General features: G+C 41.0%; 2 protein-coding genes across 2 annotated transcripts in view; one reads left to right on the plus strand and one right to left on the minus strand.

Annotated features, from left to right (window-relative positions):
* The window catches only part of BBS12 (Bardet-Biedl syndrome 12), a 118,415-nt gene extending 107,221 nt beyond the window's left edge, over nucleotides 1-11,194 (minus strand). Inside the window, exon 1 of the mRNA XM_044061697.1 lies at nucleotides 10,921-11,194. Within this exon, the coding sequence (XP_043917632.1) occupies nucleotides 10,921-10,944 (24 nt within the window). The 5' untranslated portion in view covers nucleotides 10,945-11,194. The remainder of the gene's footprint in view (nucleotides 1-10,920) is intronic.
* Nucleotides 11,195-11,290: 96 nt separating this feature from the next.
* The window catches only part of LOC122793550 (caltractin), a 276,068-nt gene continuing 264,247 nt past the window's right edge, over nucleotides 11,291-23,111 (plus strand). The window contains exon 1 of the mRNA XM_044061698.1: nucleotides 11,291-11,411. Within this exon, the coding sequence (XP_043917633.1) occupies nucleotides 11,409-11,411 (3 nt within the window). The 5' untranslated portion in view covers nucleotides 11,291-11,408. The remainder of the gene's footprint in view (nucleotides 11,412-23,111) is intronic.

A 23,111-nucleotide genomic window follows, 5' to 3' on the forward strand; every position in this document is an offset into this window, starting at 1 on the left:
ACAGATTGCTGTCAGTTATCCAAGTAACTAGTGAACCAGGTTAGGGTGGCATCAGAGCATCCTAGTGAGTGGAGTTGCTGGATAAGTTTGATGTGAGAGATTGTGTCAAATGCTTTTGAGAGATCCAATAACAGGACTGATGTAAGTAGGTTACTATCTAGGGCGTTATAGATGTAATTTGTGAAGGAGACTAAGGCAGTAATAGTAATGTGGGATGGTCGAAAACCATGTTCTGAAGGGGATAACAGGTTGTTGCTGGTTAGATAATCAACCAGTTGTTTGTGGATGCATTTTTCCATTATTTTAGATAGAGGGGACAGTATGGAAATGGGTCTAAAATTAGATAGGTCATGAGGGTTTCCACCTTTATGAAGTGGGGTGATTACTGATTTTTTCCAGAGCTGGGGGACTGTGTGTTCTGTAAGTGATCAGTTTATAAGGCTACTTACTGGAAAACATATTGCCTTAGCACTAATTTGAGGTATTCTGGGGGGAGATTATCAGCGGATAAGGAGCCTGGTTTCAATTTGCCAAGTAATGTTTGCATTTGAGAGGTTGCTACAGGTTGGAAGTTAAAAGATGGTATGGAGCTGATATTGCTTTGAGGTATGATGAATGGGTTAATGGGTGTTGGGGTTTTGCCTGCATTGATTAATGTAAGGATAAATATCAATAAAGTTTTTATTAAATATTTCACTGATTTCAACTGGGCTTTTGTCTAGAAATGGAGATGGGTTTTGGGTGCTACCTGGATTTAGTAAGTTGACAGATTTCCAGAAAAGTCTGGGATTATTACTGTGGATGTTTATTTGCTGGGAGAAGAAAGTCTTGTCCTGATAATGGCCTGTTTTGCTTTGTTTCTAAGTATTTTGAAGGTGGTTTCGTTGGGTGGGGTCTTTTCTTTTCTCCATTTGTGCCATGCTTGGTCTCTATTAATCAGTAGTTGTTTGGTTGATTTACATAGCCAAGGAGCATGGTTATGTTTAACTCTCTTTTTTTCTTATGGGGACTATGGAGTTAAGAGTATCTAGGAAGACAGTATTGAAATAATGTACTGCTTCCTCTAAGGGAAGATATTTCAACGGGTTCCAGTTTAGTGTTTGTCTTAGGTTGCAAAAGTGAGACTGGCTAACATTGGCTAGATTTCTGGTATATTTGTATGACTGAATGCTTGGAGTGGAGGTTGATAGTCTGTGTATCAGGGCTGGTAAGTGGTAACTTGGAGTGTTGGGACTGGAGTAGTACTGTGCGTGGGATATTAATATCCAGTCTAAGGGTTCTTTACTTTGTGGGTAACATAATCTCTGCTTAGGGGGGTTGGTACCAAGAGGTGCTCTAGCTGTGCATTTTGTCAATTTGTAGATGAATCACTGTCTTTTAATCCTGACACTGGTTATGTATGGCAGCTTAGAGCAAGTGCTGATTGCAACACTAAGAATCTAATTTACATTACCCACTGTGTGGCCTGTTGTAGGTTTTATGTTGGGAAGACAAATCAACGCCTAAAAGAACGTATTAGGGACTATATGTTCTGTATCTGGAGGGGATTAGAATACAGTGCCCTGGCTAAGCATACTAAACACTCAGGAAGTACACATACATTTATGTTTCAGGTGTTGAAGGAAAATATTAGGATGGGGACATAATTAATGAGACTGAAAAGGTGGAATTGAAATGGATTTTGAAGTTAAGTGCACGTATAGGGTCTGGTCTCAATGATTCAGTCTCCCTAAAACCTGTTTTGAAGTCACATAAACTTAGAAAGAGATGAGTAAACTTTTCTAAGTATGCCTTGCCCATAGATGCTTGCTGTGGATGCTTCCTAGTTAGTTTTAATGAGGGAGGAGTGGTGGATGAAATGTTAATTGGATAATTGTTTTTTAGATGGGTATATATGGAGTTTGTTTTTGTTTGTATGTCTGATGAAGCAATGTTATCTATGTGAAAGTGCTTATATCTATTAAAGCTGTGTTTTTAAAGAAGTTCTGAGAAGATTTATTTTGTCTGCCTTGTATCTACACGATTTTCTTTTGGATTTGTGGATTGCTACTTTTCTTCATGTAGTTAATTGCTGGTAGCCTGAGTTCCTGTAGGTTACTAAATACAATTGAATGACTGATGCCAAGTGCCTTCTGAAGCATGTGGCTTTGCAAGTGTTAGCATACGTACACAAGTGGTGTTTGCATTCACAAAAACACCGTACTATCAGTTTAAAATGCCCGTCCCATCTGAGAAAGCTTAAGAGATGCTATTTACAAAATTTAGCGAGTTCAGCCAGGTGTAACATAATGAACAAAGCTAGAGAGACTCGTTCAGTAGCGTTCAACAAGAAGCAAATGCCAAATTAATTAGCAGTTGTTAACAACTAAAAAGTATGATAATCATAACATTATCATTCTACAACTATGCAGTAACATTCATTCACAATGAGGTGTTCAATCCTGGCTTTAAAAAGTCCAGTGTTAAAAGTTTCTGTCTCAAGAGCATCTCTTCTAACAATGAACAAGCCAGAGCAAGCCTGAGATTTAAGCCAAGGTGGGCTGTATTGAACTTTCATTCAGGGTTGTAATTTAAGGTTGGAGAACTTAATTACTTTGCGTTTCCTAGCAGAGCATAATCCTAAAGCCTACATTTTTTTAAATTTCATACCAATTCCCATGACCAGGCATAACTAGTCTGTCCCATTCAGAAAGGCCAAGTATGCAACAAGTTACAGCTAATCAATACCTATTCCCAGTTAAGTAGGCGATATTAAAAAGCAGCTACTAGAAAACCATTTAAAAACACACTGCAGAAAGCTTCATTACAAGGTATTTAAATAAACTGAACAAAAATGAAGAGAGTTTTTTTAGAGTATGTACAGAGGATATAAAAAGTGTACACACCCCTGTTAAAATGCCAGGTTTTTGTGATATAAAAAAATGAGACCACAATAAATCATTTCAAAACTTTTCCCACCTTTAATGTGACCTATAACTTGTACAATTAAATTGAAAGACAAACAAATCTGTTAGGGGAATAAATATAAAAAATAAAAAATGTACAATAAGCAGGTTGCATAAGTGTGCACACCCTTAAACTAATACTTTGTTGAAGCACCTTTTGATTTAATTACAACATTCAGTCTTCTTGGGTACACACCTGCCATCAATTAGAGGGACTCCGATTAACCCCAAATAAAGTTCAGCTGTCCTAGTAGGATTTTCCTGACATTTACTCAATTGTCTGCTACAGCAAAAGCCATGATTTGCAGAGAGCTTACAAAGCATCAAAGGGACCAGTCAGGAGAAGGGTACAAAAAAATTTCCACAGCATTGGATATACCATTGAACGCAGTTAAGGCAGTCATCAAAAAGTGGAGAAAATATGGGATAACAGTGATGTTGCAAAGAACTGCACGTCCCTCCAAAAGTGATGAAAAGACAAGACAGAAACTGCTCAGGGAGGCTGCCAAAAGACCTAGAGCAACACTGAAGGAGCTGCAGGAATTTCTGGCAAGTACTGGTTGTGTACTACATGTGACAACAATCTCCCATATTCTCCATATGTCGGGCTATGGCGTAGGGTTGCAAGACAGAACCCTTTTCTTACACAGAAAAACATCCAGGCCCGGCTTAAATTTGCAAAACAATACATCAAGTCTCCCAAAAGCATGTGGGAAAATGTGTTATGGTCTGATGAGACCAAGGCTGAACTTTTTGGCCACAATTCCAAAAGGTACGTTTAATGCATCACCAAAAGAACACCATCCCCACGGTGAAGCATGGTGGTGGCAGTATCATGCTTTGGAGTTGCTTTTCTTCAGCTGGAACTGGGGCTTTAGTTAAGGTGGAGGGAATTATGAACAGTTCTAAATATCAGTCACTTTTGGCCCAAAACCACCAGGCGTCTGTTAGAAAGCTGAAGATGAAGAGGAATTTCACATTTCAACATGACAATGACCCCAAACATATATCCAAATCAACAAAGGAATGGCTTCACCAGAAGAAAATTTAAGTTTTGGAATGGCTCAACCAGAGCCCAGACCTAAATCCAATAGAAAATCTGTGGGGTGACCTGAAGAGGGCTGTGAACAACAGATGCCCTCAAAATCTGACAGATTTGGAGCACTTTTGCAAGGAAGAGTGGGCAAATATTGCCAAGTGAAGATGTGCCATGCTGATAGACTCCTACCCAATAAGACTAAATGCTGTAATAAAATCAAAAGGTGCTTCAATAAAGTATTAGTTTAAAGGTATGCATACGTATGCAACCAGCTTATTGTACGTTTATTTTTTATATTTTTCCCCTAACAGATCTGTTTGTTTTTCAATTGAATTGTACAGGTTACAGGTCACATTAAAGGTGGGAAAAGTTTTGAAATGATTTATTAAGGTCTCATTTTTTATATCACAAAAACCTGGCATTTTAACAGGGGTGTGTACACTTTTTATATCCACTGTACATGGTCTGAGGCAGGTGTAAAAAAATTATTTTAAAAGGAATAACAAAATATTCTTTATTAGGTTACTGCTGCAATAGCCTAAGCTATATACAGTATCCTGCCAAGGACAGCCCCCCTCCCCGAATCGACCCACTTCCAAGAGCTTTCTAGGGCACTCCAACACACTGTAACTGCTGCTGTATCAGAAAGTAGGAAATAAAGGGCAGCTACCGTGTGTGGGAGTATGCTAGAAAACTTTTGGAGGTGGACAGATGGGGGGGGGGCTATCCTTGCCAAGACACCCCATATAGAGATGAGGACCATTTCTCTTAATGAGATATACTTCTGAGATGTATTTCTTTTTTTTTTTTTGCAGGTTTTGAACCCAGGACCCTGTACACTATAGTCACAATAGTTAACCACAAAGCCATCACAGCAGTACATAAGACTATTATTTTCTCTTCGATGTCTGCTTCCAATTTTCACAGGTGAGACAATCTCCTTCTTGGTGTTTTTGTGGGTTTGTGTGCTGTTTTTGCATCCTGTAGGTGTACAGTGATGGCACTGGGTGTTCCTTCCTCTTCCTTCCTCAGGTGTTTCCCCTCAGACTAACTTTTCTTTTTTTTTGGGGGGGGATGGGGTATAGGTGGCTTCTCCTACTACTCTAGCTTCTGAGATCAGTCTTTTAGATGCCTTCTCTGACTTCAGCATGGCCCTGGGTCCTGCAAGTGATTTCATCCATCTCTGGTCCACAGAAATTTTTTAGTGGGAAGGTTTGGTTTTTAGTCCAGCTTCCGAGCATCAGAAGCTGGTGAGTGACTCTGCTGTTGTCATGTGCTGTTCCTCATACTTTCATCATCTTCTCTAGATCCATCTGGTGTTGCTCCTCAGGACTCAGGAAGCCACTATGGACCACGACGCTGGCACAAACAGTCTTGGTGGCGAGGACCATCCAGTTTGATGTTCTTGCAGAAGGGTCTCCCAGGAAGAGGAAACACTTTTCTGTATTTTTTCTCCTCCTTCCCTTTCTACAGATGATTGCAAAAAATGCAGCCAAACAGCTTACTACCTATTTTTACTTCAGTACAGAATGTTCCCCCTTTCTGCTGTTGACACTCTGGGGGGGGGGGGGGTTAGCCTTGGCTGGGAGTTCTGCATCGGAGGTCTCCTCTAGTGATGTCAATTCTGCTCTTTTGTGGAGTTACTCTTCTGGTTTTCCTCTTGGTGATTTGTGTATATTGGAGCTTGGACTTGTCACTGCAAGACTTTCCTCTTCTGGATCGTGGTATTCCAGGTACTGCCAGGACAGAAGGATGTTCTATTTGTCTGACAGATTTCTTTTAAAGACACCACAGGGCTCTCACAAGAATATAGTGGCCACTCCCTTTTGGACAAAGCACCCATGGTTCTCCCTTCTATAGCAAGTGATCAAGGGAAATTACACTGGCTTACTCAGACACTGGACTTACGCAGTGAAGTGGTTGTTTAATGCACTGCAAGCTTCAACTTATTCAAGTTGGCTGTCTGGAAGATTGCATTGTAATACCTTATAGGCATCCTTTTCTCTAAAGATGTGCAGCAAGTATTACAAGAGACAAAGAAACCTGCTACAAAAGATCATATTGGGGAAATGGAGGAGATTTTCTAGTTGCTGTCACTCTGAGAACCAAGACCCATTTCAGGCCCAGATGCCTCTGTTTCTTTATTATTTGTGCGAGTCATTTTCTGCTGGCCTTTCCTACTCTCTTCCATTGTGCTTAATATACAGGCTATTTTTTTGCACTTAGATCCCTCTTTCTATACTACCATCTGTTAAACAATTTTTGAAGAGGGTTTTGCATATGCACCCAACTTTTAAGTGGCTCCTTCCTGGGATCTTCATTTTGTATTTGGTAAATTTATGCTGTCTCCTTTTGAACTTGCTCAGGAGGCATACTTGACGTTCTTATCTTACAGTTTTGTTAATTTTTTTTACCTCTGCCAGATCTACATCAGAGTTATAAGCCTTAATGGGCACTGATCCCCATCTCATTTTTCATAATGACAAGTTTTCCTTGAGAACTAACCGCTTCTTTATGCCTAAAGTTCTGTCAGAGTTTCCACTAAATCGGATCAATCTCCCAATGTTCTTTCCTGAGCCTACACCTGGCAAAGGGATGTTTCTTCATACTTTGTGTTACCTTGACAGAACTAAATCTTTACAAACTGCTAATCAGCTGTTTATTTCTGATGAAGATACAAAAAAGGAAAGAAGTATTTGAGACTACGGCCTGGGCTATTCCATTTTGTTATTCCAACCAGGGACAATCACTTCCAGGCACAATAATGACCTCTTCGAACTGGGCTTTGGCTACTTCTGACGCATTTTGGAAATGGAAATATACTAAATGCAGCTACTTGATCATCGGTTTACACATTTACCAAACATTAGAAACTGGACTACTCTAGATCCATAGGTTCATAGGTTGATACTAGGCTATCTGCCCTAGGGCATTTATAAGTCTAGCCAGAGTGTGTTTGGCTTTCACCACCCTTTTAGATTAGTTGACTGTGCCTCTGTATACTAGGTCACAGAAGAATAGCCCTTTTAAGGTTAGTTTACTGTGCCTCTGTCTAGTAGGGACACAGAAGAGATCCCAGGGGTAAATCTACGATCTCCCATCCACTTGTCAAGATTTCTCTTGAAGAGGGTCATTGAGGGGCTCTGCCTAACATGGATTGGAATTTTGTTCCAGAGTGAGGGGAGCCTCTGGGATATGAATCTGTCCCTCCAGCATGTCCTATTTATTTCTGTGCTGAGGTTTAAGTCCCTGGAGCATGTAGCTCTAAGGAATTTGGATTTCCCGAGGTGGAGCATGTCCATTAATTCTGGGTTGGACATGGCTTTATACGTCAGGCACAGATCGCCTCTGAGTACGCGGTAAGCAACTGAGTTGAGCTGGAGTTTCTTTAGCCTAAATGAGTAGAGCATCTGTTTGAGTCCCTTGATCCTCTTGGTGAGGTACTTTTGGGGTCTTTCCAGTTGCTGCAGGTGTCGGGTAAGGTACATCCCAAATGGGGCATTGTATTCAATTATGGGCCTGATGAGTGATGAGTGGAGGGGTGCAATGACCTTTCTTGATCTAGATGTGAACCCTTTTGTGATAAGGTGGGCTATATAGAAGGTCTTTCTAACCACTTTGGCAATGTGATTGTCAAAGGAGAGATTGCTATCTACTTGGGTCCCCAACTCCCTAATTACTTCTTCCGTACTTAATGGATTACCACCTATGTGGTAATTTGTGGGCACTTTGTCTTTTCCAAAGGGGATGACTATGCACTTTTTGGCATTTAGCTTTAGGCCATGGCTCTGGCACCAGTTATCCGTCTCTGTGAGACCCCTTTGGAGGATGCTTGTGTCAGTCGGTGAGTCGATTATGGCACCCAGTTTGCAGTCATCTGAGAACTTGGTCAGCCATCTGAGAACTTGGTCAGCCATAGTCTTCCCGTGTTAGCCTGTATCTCAGAGAAATATATACCGAACAATAGAGGTCCCAGGACTGAGTCTTGTGGGACGCCACTTGTAACTGGTTTAGAGCCTGACATGGCACCTGCAATTCTGACCATGTGGGTTCTATCCCTGAGCCAGTTTGCAACCCATCTTGTGACATAGGGGTTGATATTTAAGCTGGTGAGCTTATTTATGATGCCCGAGTGGGGTATTGTGTCAAAGGCCTTTGCGAGGTCCAGGTAGGCTGTGTGGACTACCTTCCCTTCATCTGTGGCCTTGGTAACTGTTTCAAAGAAGTCGACCAGGTTCAAGAGGCAAGATCTGCCCTTAACAAAGCCGAATTGGGTAGGATCCAGTGTTTGGAAGTTCCCAATGTCTTTGTTTATGAGTTCCATGATGATACGCTCCATAGCTTTGCAGACCAGGCTAGTCAGGCTTATAGGGCGATAGTTTCTGGGGTCCGTTGTGGCACCACTTTTGTGGAGTGGGACCACTGTTGCTGTACACCATTCCTTGGGTACATATCCTGTAGTAAGGCTGAGATTGAACAGTGACTTTATGTGAGGGTTCAGTTCTTCTTGGAGCTCGTATAAGAGACTGCCCGGGACACTGTCCAGTCCCACTGATGTGTTTTTTGCTTTGGAGAGGGCAGCTCTCACTTGTGCATCTGTGATGTCAGGGAGGCTACACTCTGTTTGGATAGACAATTGCTCTTTTGGGGGGGGGGAGTTTGCACTGAACCTGTCTGCTTGGATTTTGGCAATGTCTGTGGGTTCAGTGTATTTTTTGTCATTTTGCACTAACTCAGAGCATATCTGGGAGTTGCCACCCAGGTTCCTGACATAACTAAAGAAGGCCTTGTGATTATCTTTAGCGTCTTGTGCAATTTTTCTTTCGAAGCTGGCATTAGATAATTTTATGAGGGATTGTAGTTTCTTGCTAGTACTGATCGGAGATGCCGTCTCTTTTAGGGATTTTGCTCTATCATGTAGTAGCTTCCTCCTTCTGTTGTATAGCTTATTTATGGCTGGGGTCCACCAGACAGGTCTCCTGCCTTTGGAGAAGTGAGTCTTGGTTTTATTTGGGATAGCACGATCCATGCATTCCTGTAAGTGTCCACAGAATGCGTTTGTAAAGGATTCTGCGGTTTGGGCCGTATTTTCCACTGGCCCGGGGGCTTTGAAGGATTCCACCTCGGTTTTGAGAAGTGTGAAGTTTGCTTTTCAGAAGTTCTGAGGCTGTTCTTCAAAGACTCCTACATTTTGACCCATCTTCCTCCTCTAGTTTTCTCTAAGCTTTAGTAATCATCCCATATAGCTTAAGCAATTGCAGCGGTAATTTAATGAAGAACACAGTATGGTTGTGCAAGTGTTCTTGCCAAAACAGTAGATGTTTGATTACTGCTGCAGTAGGCACCCCCACCCTCCGTTGCTTTTGGCTCATGATTCTTTTTTATCAGAGCAAGAAAGCTCTAAAGTTTGGAAGCACACCTGTGCCAGAATGTAGGGAAAAAAAGGGTAACTATGGCAAGTGGGAGTGGTCTAAAATGTTTTAGGAGGCAGGGCAATGAGGCTTACCCTTAGCAGAACATCCCATATAGCTTAAGCTACTGCAGCAGTAATCTACTCAAACATCTACTGTTATGGTAACTGCACAACTATATTTCGTCCAAGCTGGCAAATTAATACTAGCGGTGGCTGGAGCATTCTGCAGACAACAATTTGGAGATTGAGAGGAAACAATGGCATTTTACACTTTGTGGAGAATTAACTGCATCTTATGCTATCTGTGTCCTGTACTCTATCCCCATTGTTTGCTTGACAAGCCCATAGGTTATAAACGCAAACGGTCTTCGGACCAACTCAAATTCACTTACCCTGTTGCCAAACGTAATGCACAGAAATTATGGAAAACCTACAAATACAACATAAGAAATATTTATTCTAGAAGTGTGACGCTCTCACTGTAAATCAAGAGCTAATGCTTGTTTACCATGTTGGAGTACCATCGTTTACCATGTTGGAGTACCTCTCAACTGTTAAGATTTTTGCCTCATATTGTTTTGTTTATTCCTCATAAAATATTGGTTATTCTGACAAATTACGGAGAAATGAAGTGAGAAAATAATGGAAAACTTTTGAGTTTTAGACTTCTTACTCTTCAGAAAATTCACGTGAGTGTGGAAGAGAGGTGAAGAAGAGAGTACAGGCAGGATGGAGTGGGTGGAGAAGAGTGTCAGGAGTGATTTGTGACAGACGAGTACCTGTAAGAGTGAAAGGGAAGGTCTACAAGAGGGTAGTGAGACCAGCTATGTTATATGGGTTGGAGACAGTGGCATTAACAAAAAGGCAGGAGTTTGAGCTGGATGTGGCAGAATTAAAGATGTTAAGATTTGCACTGGGTGTGATGAGGGTGGACAGGATTAGGAATAAGTATATTAGAGGGTCAGCCCAGGTTGTAAGGTTTGGAGACAAAGCCAGAGAGGCACGATTATGTTGGTTTGGACATGTGCTGAGGAGGGATGCTGAGTATATTGGGAAAAAGATGCTAAGGATGAAGCTATCAGGTAACAGGAAAAGAGGAAGGCCTAAGATAAGGTTTATGGATGTGGTGAGAGAGGACATGCAGGTGGTTGGTGTGACAGAGCAAAATGCAGAGGACAGGAAGAAATGGAAACGGGTGATCTGCTGTGGCGACCCCTAACGGGAACAGCCAAAAGAAGATGATGATGACTCTTCAGAAAATTCAAGCTAATACTATAGCAATAGTCCATGTTTATGAGAGCAAACTATCCCTATTCTGAGGCTCTTGTCCCTTCTTTTATGACTTTGTCCAGATTCCTTTCTTTAAGAAGCTGACTGTAGCAGTATAACGATATAATCTGAATAAATAACAGTTCCAGCACAGTTCGCAAATCGTATCATGTGTCTTCATCCAGAGTCAGCAACTATGGAAGTAAACATTTTTTTTTACGCTCACAGTTTACAAATATGTCTAAATCACCTACCAAGTTCTCCATGATCATAATCATGAACAAGCGCACGAAACAGCAACATTTTCAAACACTCCCATCGTACGGCCCCATCTCCAGGTTTAACAAATGTTCACTGCGCATGTCTAATATGTGGCAAAGCATATGCGGAATTATAGCTGTCACTGTATAAGGGGAACCTAGACGGTGGTTGAATGATCCGCTAAGTTGTTGATGGTTTGTTGCTGAGAAACCGAGTAGCTTCTGTTAAAGCAACCAAACTATGCACCTCTACTTGGATATGATTGGTCCATGGGAGGAAAACTGTGGAACTTCCCGATTTGCCTGCGTTTGGTTGGATATTACCGAAGGCGGGTAGATGACGTTCCGACAAATCTTCCTTTCAGGGTGATTGACTTTTTCATTTTGAATATTTATTACTTGGTTATCAAGTGTGCTTCAGAATTTTGTGTTTCGTAGTTTAATAACGAGCTTTATATATTTTCTCGGTGTATCTTTCCAAAATGGTAAGTAAGCATTTCTTGTATGCTAAATGTAAAATTGCTTATTTGTACCAATCATAGTGTTTATAAATATAATATTGTTTTTGTGATTTTGATTGCATTAGTATATTTTTACATAAAACAAGAAAATCTTAGAAAATGATTGAAGTGAATTTGTTAATGAAGAAATGTTAGGTGTTGGGACTCCTGAAAACAAGGTTTTAGACCACGATCCCTTCTGAGAATTATGTTGTTTGTTGTAGTATGAGCATTAATTGTTTTAAGAAGTGAAGATGTATGGATTTTAACTGCATTATAATTTGTTTTGGGCGATGGAGTAGCATAGCAGTTAACATTATATGCCTAATAGTGCTTGGTTCTCCAGTCTGGCTCTTTAAAGAGTACCTCATTACTAGGAGCGGTCCTAATTTGGAGTCTTAAATAGGTCATGTTCTTCAAAGTTCCATATTGAAAAGGTCTGTCATATGTTCAGTGTTAGCAATTTTTTTACCCGATACATTGTAAATAAAACTAAATCCATAGTAATTCATTAAAACAACGATTCTGCAAGTAAAATATCACATTTTAACTACTCTATGAACTTCCTAGTTGAAGTTGTTAGTAAGCTGTTAGTAAGTGTGCCATATTTTGCCCATTTGTTCCACATTATAGGTTCATAGCTGTGTACTAGGATAATGGCCTTGGGGCCTTTTCAAGCCTAGCCCATAGAAGTGCCCAGGCATTGTGCCTGGGGTGAACTTTCTATTACCCATCCACTCCTCAAGATTTCGCTTGAAGAGGGCTAGTGAGGTGCTCTGCTTGACATGTATGGGAAGTCTATAACGGAGCATGGGTAGTCTCTGAGTTATGAACCTGTCCCTCCAGCATGTTCTGTTGATTGTGGTAACGAGATTGAGGTCTCTGGAGCATGTGGTGCAGAGGGATTGGGATTTCCATAGATGTAGCATTTCTAACAGAGCTGGGTCAGACATGGCTTTGTAAGTCAAGCAGAGATCGCCTCTTAGTAGACAATATGAGACAGAGTATAGCTGGAGTTTTTTGAGTCTGTCCGTGTATGATGTGTTTAAGGCCTAAGATTCTCTTTATGAGGTACTTTTCTGGCCTCTCCAACTGTTGCAGGTGTCTAGTGAGGTACATGCCAAATGGGACATTATACTCTATGATTGGTCTAATGAGGGAAGAGTAGAGAGAAATGATTATCTCTTTCTTTCTGGATGCAAAACCCTTGGTAATGAGATGTGCCACATAGAAGGATTTTCTGACCACAGTGGCAATGTGGTGGTCGAAGGAGAGGTTGCTGTCAACCTGTGTCCCCAGATCACTTATAGCGCCTTCAGTGTTCAGTGGGCTACCATTGATGTGGCAATTAGTGGGAACTGAGGTTTTCCCAAAGGGGATGACCACGCATTTTTGGCATTAAACTTAAGGCCATGGTTTTGACACCAGTCATTGGTCTCAGTGAGGCCTTTCTGTAGGATGTATGCATCAGATGGGGAGCTAATAATGGCTCCCAGCTTGCAGTCGTCTGCAAATTTGGTCAGCCAGAGTCCCTCCGTGTTGGCCTGGACTTTTGAGAAGTAGATGCCAAACAGGAGATGACCCAGGACCGATCCCTGTGGGACTTCACTCATGACTGGTTGGCAGTTTGACTTGGAGTCTGCTACTTTCACACTGTGGGTTCTATCTGTGAGTCAGTTTGCAACCCACCTAACGATATAGGGGTTGATGCCTAGTTTGCTGAGTTCATCAATAATTCCCGAATGAGGAATATCATCAAAGGCCTTGGCCAGATAGAGGTAGGTTGTATGAGCTGCATTACCTTTATCCACTGCTCTGATGACTGACTCAAAGAAGTCAACCAGGTTGAGCAGGCATGATCTACTTTTCACAAAACCAAATTGTGTGGGATCTTGAGTTTGGAGAATCTCTATGGCCTTGTTAATTAGGTCCATGATGATGTGCTCCATAGTCTTACAAATCAGACTTGTCAAGCTAATGGGGCAATAATTTCCAGGGTCTGTAGTTGCTCCTCCTTTATGGAGAAGGATGACTGTAGCAGTGTGCCATTCTGTATGGACAAAGCCTGAGGTGAGGCTGTGAGTGAACAGAGCACATAGATGTGGTGCCATTTCACTTTGTAATTCATATGGAACACAGCCAGGGATATTGTTGGATCCCATGGAAGCTGTATTCTTGGCCTTAGACAATGCAGCTTTAACCTGTGCTGCAGTAATGTTGGGTGCCTGGCATTCTTCTGGTATTGAGAGTGGTCTTTTGGGGGGGGGGTAAAGTTGGCAGTGAATCTGTCCGCCAGTATGTTGGCAATATCTGTTGGCTCAGTATAGGAGGTACCATTGTGCAGTAACTCCGAGCAAATCTGGGTATTGCCATGGAGATCCTTGATATAACTATAGAAGGCTTTGTGGTTGTTTTTAGTGTCTGCTGCAATTCTGCCTTCATAGCAGGATTTGGAGGTTTTGATGAGGGATCTCAACCTTTTGTTGAGGCTAATAAGGGAATTTTTCCAGTCTTGGGACTTCACCTTTTTTTGCAACAGTTTCTTCCTTTTGTTGTAGAGTTTATTAATGGCAGGTGACCACCAGACTGGCTTCCTTTTTTGGAGGAGAGCATCTTCGTTCTGTTGGGTATGGCTAGTTCCATGCATTTATGTACGTGTTCGTACAGTGCATTGGTGTATGATTCGGCAGTCATGCATCTATTTTCCATTGGCATGGGTGCCGTGATGTTAGCCTCCTCTGTTTCTAGGAGTCCAAAGTCAGCTTTGGAGAAGTATTTCATGGTGGATACCTTTGCAGGGGGTGTGGATGAGATGTGGATTTCCATGGTGATTAGTTTGTGGTCGGATCTAACCAGGGAGGAATTGACTACTGGTGTAGAGCAATGGTTACCCATGTTAGATGTTGATTCTTCTAGTGGGGGTAAGAATGAGCTGGTCCAGGGCATTGGAACTGATGAATCCCAGGAAGAGTTGGGCCATTGCATTCGTGCATGAGTAGTTTTCCCAACTGATGGAGGGGTAGTTGAAGTCACCTAATATGAGAGTGTTGGGTTGGATCTTAATAGTGTCCAGGGTGCTTAGGAATGTGGAGTGAGAGTCTTGGGACGTGGTTGGGGACCTATAGCAGGCTACGACCTGAATCGCTGTCTTACCCAATATTAGTTGTACCTGGAGTATCTTGGATACGTTATGCTGGGCTACTAGTCTGGAGGTGTGCATATCCTTTATGAAAATGGAGATACCACCACCATTGGAGCTTCAGTCCATGTTCTGGGGCCGAAAGGTGTGGAATGAGTTATATAGCCTGGTAGTGCAGGGGTGCTTTCTGCTGCTTTAAACCATGTCTCCATTGCAGCACACATGTCTATGTTCTCCATTCTGAGGAGTGCTTGAGAGGTAGCGTTCCTCATTTAGACGATAGAAGGTTGAGAGCTATGGCCAAATGTAAATTTAAAAAAAAAAAACTTCAAAATCACCTATATATGTTTGTGCCATTTATGAAGGATTGTCTGCATCCTGCAGCAAGTTTGTAGCTTGTCCAGTATGTTTCTCTGCATCATGTCCACTGAATTCTGGAATAATTTCTATTTCATTAGCAAATGCCACTTTTAATGTTTTGTTTCCAGAGTCAGGAGTACAGTCACAAATAATCAGGGTAAAATACCTGTACGTCTCGCCTTTTATGATTTAAGCATAGCACTGTGATTTTTGGCCTCCGATTTAGCCTTGCTTCTCCAAGATTTACCTATGTTCCTCATAAAGTCAGACCTATTTATGGGTGCATACCTTATTAAGCAAATAAACCAAATCTGTACAAAGATTTCCTTTCACAGACTATGTAAGGCCTAGTGTAAAGACATATTGTGAAAAATAAGAAAGTGCTCATCTTTCTGACTCTCTGCTATGAGTTTTAAAGGCCAGTGGTATGTGTGATTTTTAATGACTGGATATTGAGAGGCATGCAAATGCTCCAAATCAGGGGCATTTTTTTAAATATTGGTACTACTGACTTAGAAATTTGAGAGAACAAAAAATCCATCTATAAAGACAAAAAGAACTTCTATAACAACCCCACAGCCACTCACTTAGCCACCCCAAAGAAATTCTGGCATGGCATTTACCATATTGTCTATCCTGGCAGCTCTTCCTCCCCACAACCTTGCCCCAATTACTCCCCCTTAGAAACTGCTACCAACTTTAACTCCTATTTCATTGATGCTATTAGCAAAATAGCTATCCAAAACAACTCCTACCCAAATTCCAACCTCCCCTTCAACCCTCCTACTAACCCCTCTCACCTTTTCTCTCAAAATCATATTTACTAACTACATCAAAACCCTGCTAATAAAGCTTAAACCTTGCTCCTCCTCCATTGATGGCCTACCCCCCTCTCTTTCTCCAAAAAGCTGCCAGCTCTCTTGCCCTCCTCATCTCCATTCTCATTAACTGTTCCATTACTGAATCTAAAGTACCTTTAATCGGGAAACAATTCTACACTTTACCCATCCACACGGGAGGTAACTCTTCTGAACTTTCTAACTTTAGGCCAATTGCTATTCTATCCCCTCTTTCCAAAATCCTGGAGAAATGCATACACAGAAAATCCTTCACTTCTGACTGCAAGAAAAGCCTATTTACCCCTACTCAACATGGCTTTCGCCCTAAACATGGTACCTCTAACACCCTCATTTGTTTCATTAACACTATATCCAAGCTAGAGACCAAAGCAAACTGGTCTCATGCCTATTTCTTGATCTCTTCAAGGCTTTTTGACACCTTTTCTCACCCCCTTCTTTTAAACAAATTCTCTGAACTTAACCTATCCACTTCTGAACTTAACCTATCCACTTCCACCATTTCTTGGTTCTCTGAACTTAACCTATCCACCCCCACCATTTATTGGTTCTCTAGTTACCTCAGTGACCATCTACAATATGTTAAATGGCTTTCTGCAATCTCTGCTGCACTACCTGTAAAAATGAATGTCCCCCAAGGATCTGTCCTTGGCCCATTATTGTTTAATATCTTTACAAATCTGTTGTCTACTTCCTGCCCACAGTCCTCACTCGTTCAATATGCGCCTACAGTTATCACCACAGCACACTCCCTCGATGACTGAAATGCTGTGACTCAGAATTCCTTCTTAGCTATTGAAAACTGGCTTGCCAACAACCAGCTAATACTAAACCCAAAAAAGACCTACTTTTTATCCCAAAATCTATGGCTCCTCTTAAGTCCTCCCTTTCAATCTCATCCTACAATAACATGCCTATCACTGTGGAATATCATACTAAGCTACTAGGGGGGTCATCCTTGATGACTGTCTTAAATTCGACCTGCACGCAACATTAAGAAAACCCACCAAAAGCTTGGGGTCCTTTGTAGGAACAAAACATTCTTTTCCAATAAAGCCAAAATTGCCCTATCCCAAGCCTACCTACTCTGGCTCACAAATCCTCACCAACCTTCAAACCACTCTCCTAACAAAACTAGAATCTACCTATAACAAAGTAGCTAAATTTGCTGCTGACCAGTCCTACCACTCACATCACTGTTTAGCTCTTAAAAAGTTAAACTGGCTAGAGCTTCCTTGCCAACTATGTCTCTCTCAGCTTCAAATAATTCACTCTATCTTGTATCTGCCCTCCTTCTGTCCCAGGATTACCTCTCTGATCTCCCCTACACCCCTTTACAGTCCCTTCTAAGCTCAGAACAAAACCTTCTTTCAATCTACAAGCCCAAAGCTAAAACACGACAAAACCTTTACAGCAACTCCCCAGCCCTGTCATGGAATACACCGGATATTCGCAACATGAATTCAACATTGCTACAGAAACACTTCTGAACAGTTCATGGATCTGTCTATGCAATCACCCTCCTTGAAAAGCCTACCTCTACCCCCTTTTCTTCCATTTTTTATTTTTAAACTGCACATAGACTTAAACTTATTTAATCATGATTAATACTCTTCCAGAATGACTGCTAATTATCTAAAACAGTGATTATACTTGAGACTTACTACTGTAACCAATATACTTTCCTCCTAATGCGATTGTACAGTCTGAATGATGTTGATATTGGAATGTAATTAATCTGTGTGATTTTTATCAGCTACCTGTCGCTACCTTTTCTCATTTCTTGTATTATTGTTTATCTAGTTGCTATTGTATATGTCTTATTTAATTGTGGAGCTTTTCTCCCTGGGCCTCCACTGAAAAAGAGCTCTAAAAGCTCCCCAGGCCTCTGCTGAAAAAGGGCTCTCTGTTGCTCACTCAGACAAACCTGGTCGACAAATGTCAATTTTTTTTTTTGAGAAGTGGTAAAGTTATGTTTAAAAGGGACAATGCAAAATGTTGAGCCAGAATCAGGGACTCCTTTGAAAATTAGGGACTCTTGAGACGTATGTCCGTGCCCATGATTTGGATTATGCAGGTAATCTGAAGATGAATTAAATGAATAAATGTATTTCATTGTACTCCTTAGACCATGTAGGCCACTAGTAAAAGTGCTGCAAATGAGTGGTACCATAACACTACACAGTACATGACCTATATAGAAAAGATGCAAACAAGTAATTCATAGAATAATAAAAAGTATTTCTTATAACAAAGAAATGGAGGTTGAAATAATCTGTCATCCATTTTATATTGCCTTGTGTGCATACTTAAGCTCAACGTGTTCTAGTGGTGCTTCTTCTGAGGGAAATATGCTAAATAATCAAAGCTTCTAATAGATTTTCCTGCAAAAATAAGCACTGCTGAAGTTCAGAGTTGAAATAAACAAGTAATTCTGTAGAGTTGCAGTGACACAGTGACAATGTCAAATAGATCATTCATCATTTATAGTGGTACATGACTGTAATGTATTTGAAAGTTGCACTAAGTAGCAGTTGTACAACTCAAATGCATTTATCATTCATTTTAAAAAGTAGGAGTGCTTTGCACAATGAAGCTGAAGAGAAAGTGGCTACCATTAAAATTCAGTAGTACAACACCAATTGTTGCTTTATGGAATCCTTTTTAAAATAGTGCGTGTTACTTCCCTGTCACTGTAAAATGTAACGAAAAATGTTAACCGCTCCAGTTGGAAACTTAAATGATTTTTAAGACTGAGACATGCCAAGACTCGCAGAAGCAAGGCACTCCCTTCTGCTGATGTCTGTAACAACAGAAACAAACTTGTTGCCATCGTTTATTGATTACTGCAACTGGTATGTAATATTATAATGCTAAATACAGAGGTGAGTAATATTACTTAACTTCCTCATTAAATGCATTTCTGGTATGTTAATATTACAAAGGCAGTAATAAGTAAGCGCAGTTCATTATTAAAGAGGTTACAATAGCTAGTCCAATAATTTAAAAAGTTAGATTTTTCTATGTTTTCTCAAATAACGTAGGGAAATCCTGTGTCCACCTGCGTTACTTTAGCGTTGCCTAGTGATGTGCTGCATGTTGTAATGGTGTATTGTTCATCCACCCTTAATCCAACACTAAATTCACCTCTAGACTGGTAAACGTAACAGGATGCTGCCAAGCTGTGTCATTAAAATCATTTCTGTCGGGAGGATACAACTATTTCTCTCACTCTGTCTCTATTTATTTTTAATTCTGCAGTCAGGAATTCTCTGTCTCATTTCATAAATCCTAGACGTTCCAAGTGAACTGAACCACAGTTATTACGGACTTGCCAGTATCCGTCACTAGGCCTTCTTCACTTTCAAGGAAGGGTAGGCCAATCACACTGGGGGGAATTTATTAATACCCAGCCCAAATGAAGTATTGTATTTGATTGGTGTAATTAGTGCAGAGATCAAGGAAATGTGGACTTTTTTGATCTAGAGGAAATACCTTTTGCTGTGAGCTGTGCAAGTTAATAAAAAGGTTTCCTAATCACTGTTGCAATGTGATGGTTAAATGTGAAGGAGCTGTCCACCCAAATCTCTCACCACCTTTTTATTTTGATGTGGTGTTTTATCTGCACTGTAAGCTGGAGGAAGGAAGTACTTATCAATTGCTACAGTGTTGTACTTTTGAATACTGAGTTGGAGCCCAGTTTTGTAAACCAGCTATTGACAAGTGTAAGGCCCTATTGGAATGTCATTGTTAGAGGGGGACATGATGACAACTCCCATCTTAAAGTAATCCATGAACTTTATATATCAAATGAGGCTCTCTGGTTTACAGAGATTTGAGAAGCAGAAATAAGTTATCCCTACACTGATCCCGATGCATTCCATTGGGCATCTTAGTGCTCCTGGAGGGTGTACCTCCTGCTGTTTACTGTGTGAATCCTATCCCTAAGCCATTTGGCTGTCCACCTGACCACATATGGGTCAATATGGAGCTCCTTCAGCTTGTGTATTATATTTGCACACGGGTTAGTATCGAATGCTTTGGCAAGATCAAGTTATGCTGCGTGAACAGCTTGCCCATTGTCTGTGTCCTGAGTAATCCTCTAAAGGAAGTTCACTAAATCAACAAGATCTACCCCTGACAAAGCCAATCTGCTGAGGGTTTAGTCTGGTATGATGTCTGACATCAGAGTTAATTGTCAGTTATGATATGTTCCATGATTTTACATACAAGACGTGTTAGCGTGATGGGTCTAATTCCTGGGATCAGTGTTTTGGCCACTCTGCTGTAATAGCATCATTACAGCAGTGTGCCACACCTGTGTGACAAATCTAGTTGCTAGGCTTAAGTTAAAGAGGATGAGGACTGGGACCTTCAGAGCTTGATTATTGCTGTTAACCAGGTAAGTGGGTATGTTGTCAGGTGCCATGGATAAGGTATTCTTTGTTTTGGACAGCACCTTCAGTACATGTTCTTTCATGATGGTTGTTTGCTTGATTCCATCATGGATAAATGGGCTTGGAATAGATGTCTCTGGAGTGAAGCTGGCACTAAATTTATTTGTCAGTATGTTAGCAATATCCAGTGGCTCAGAGTAGGTAGTACCATTATGAATAAGCCCTGATCAATGCTGAGTGTTATTTCTTATTTTCCTGACATAACTAAAGAATTTGTACTTGTTTTTGGCTTCTGTAGTTAGTCTGGGTTTGTGGGATGTCTTTGCTTTTCTTGTTGGCAGAAAGGAGTAAGGGAAGGACAGAACTGGCCAGGAGGCGCAAAGTTAGGAGAGAGAGCACAGAAGGCTGCTAAGGATCGGATGTGCTGAATGGTTACTGTGTTTTAGTCTTCATAGAGGAAAGCAAGGGAGAAGTTGTCTTGCTTGTAGGAAGACCGGGCAGAAAGGAGAGAATTATACCAGGATGGAAAGGGAGGTGATGGACAGAAAACTAGATGCCTATAAAGATAATAAAGCACAAGAACCATAAGGGCTACTTCTGGAGTTCACAGGAATCTGGCCAGTGTGCTGATATTTCATCTCGATGGAGATCTACAACTGATTACTGGCTAGTGCAGAGGTACCAGAGGACTGGAAATATGTTGTCCAGTTCCTCTTCCTGATCATTGAGCTCTACTCTGTTGGCCACTCTTTAGAATAATTCATTCTGTGGTGCAAGAGATATTTTGGATGCTTTCATCCTCAAGGGAGAAGATTGGAAATATGAGTGTTGTACACCTGACCATGAGGTTTGAGCAGAAAAAAATCAAGAGAAGCTATAGGCCTTTTAACTGTACTGTCAGGGAAATCGTAGAGAAAATCCTTTGAGGAAGGTTAGTATCCTTTTCTAGAGGAAAACTGTCTTGGAGCAACAAACCAGCTTGTGTTTATGGTCAGAAAGAGCTGCAAGTTGTATTACTTGTTTACATGGGAATTTGAGATGGGGATGGAGACCACACATAGAGGTGATTAGTTTAAACCACAAGTAGAGGTGATTAGTTTAAACCACAGCCAAGTCTTTGAATCTACCTCACACAGGAGGCCGGTAGGAAAACTTGAAGGATTGGGAGTAGGACCATGACTTAGTAACAGGGTATCTGCATGGGTGAATGATAGGGTGCAGAGAATTGTAGTGAGAAGATCCATATGAGGAATTAGGAAGGTAAGTAGTAGACTATATTTCATTTGTCTTTCTTGGATTGTCTTGGATTGTCCATTACTGCTTAATGTGTATGTGTCTTGGATATATCTGGGGGAATAGTGAACAGATCAACCTATCTGACTGCATACAGATGCAGCAGTGCAAAGTGAGGAAGCACATAGGAAGGCTTTTATTAAGGTTGAACAAGTGGACTGAATGATGGTAGGTGAGGTTCAGTGTAAACAAATGGGAAGATCTACACATTGGCCTCAATAACACTGGTATGAAGTATTAGCTGTGGTGAGTGGAATTGATAGCACCCCAAGATCATTGTCTGTTTTTTAATCGCATCCTGGATTAGACCACCAGGTTCAGAGTGAGTAGGCAGTGGAACCCCCAAACAATATGTAGGGGATACACTCAAGAAGCAAAAGAGGTAATTGTTTCAACACTGGAGCCTATTCAAGGAAATGGGCATCAAGGCTGCTGGAAGGAATCCAGAGGAATACTCCCAGAAAGATTTATGTAATTGAAGGGATAGTACCAGAGACTAGGAAAGCTGGTCATTTCGTAGAGATGTGGAGAAGCCATCCTGAACAGGAAGGGCAAAAGATGAAAAAGGGGTCTTAAGCTGAAGGAACTTTGTATTCCCTGGCTCTTCAAAAAGTTCTTAGCAGAGAGTGCTGTAGACTCGTGTATTAGGCAGACTGCCCAAACGGGTGATAGAGAGGGAATTCAAAAGGACTTGAGAAAGGTGGAGAAGGAGTAAGGGGAAACTGTAGGGATGGAGGAAAGGTGAAATGTAACTTATTTTCTTCTTCTGATGGCAATTGTATTTAATGCAATATAATTTAACACTTGTTTTCAAGGTCATTAACAAATGAATTCATAATACCTTTGGGCACATTGTGCGCCATGTACATGATGATACCTTTTGGAATATGTTTGATCTTATTTTTCCAAGAGTACTGTTTTTAGGAGCAATCGATATTCATCATATTAATCACTGCTGTCATAGTCCTAGCCATATGGGTTGGATCCTGCCAAGGATATAACAGCTGGCCGTCTTCCAAAGCTTCATGGCACATTCCACACATCCAAGCTGACTAAAATACAAGTTTTTGTGCAAAGCCCTTCAGACATTTACTGCTGCCAAATATGCTAGTCTGAAGCTTTGTAGGATCGACAGTCGGCTTGTGGTTACCCCTTGCTGGGCAAATAAGTTCCCTTTGGGAAAAAAAAATTCATTTTCTTAATTTTGCTGATGTTTTATTACTTTTCTCTTCAGGAAAGTTATTTTAAAGCTTGAATTTTTTTGTTTTAATGGACTGTCAATTGTAATGTACTTTTAAACAGTGCAATGTTTTTTCAGTCTAAAAGTAAAAGTAACTGAGAACTTTATTTTTCTGTGTAGAAATTATTTTTCATTCATGGGGCTGACAGTGTTTTAAAGGCTTTTTACTGTGCCTTCTTTTTTCTGTAAAAAAAGTAACTTGTGTGCACTAGTAGGGTTTACTGGCAATTACTGCTTGCCTTCCCCGGGACAGAGGCACCATTTTTGACCTGCCCATGGTACACACCACTGGTTCCACAGTTGGTCCTTCTTCCAGCCACAAAAGAAAAAAATAAGAAAACAGCACAGGCTAGCAATGTGCCTTAGCTGCTGGTGGGTGACTGTGCTGTGGCTATTTGA

The sequence above is a fragment of the Protopterus annectens genome, chromosome 2.part0, assembly GCF_019279795.1.
Source record: "Protopterus annectens isolate FY-2018-M chromosome 2.part0, PAN1.0, whole genome shotgun sequence".
NCBI lineage: Eukaryota > Metazoa > Chordata > Ceratodontiformes > Protopteridae > Protopterus > Protopterus annectens.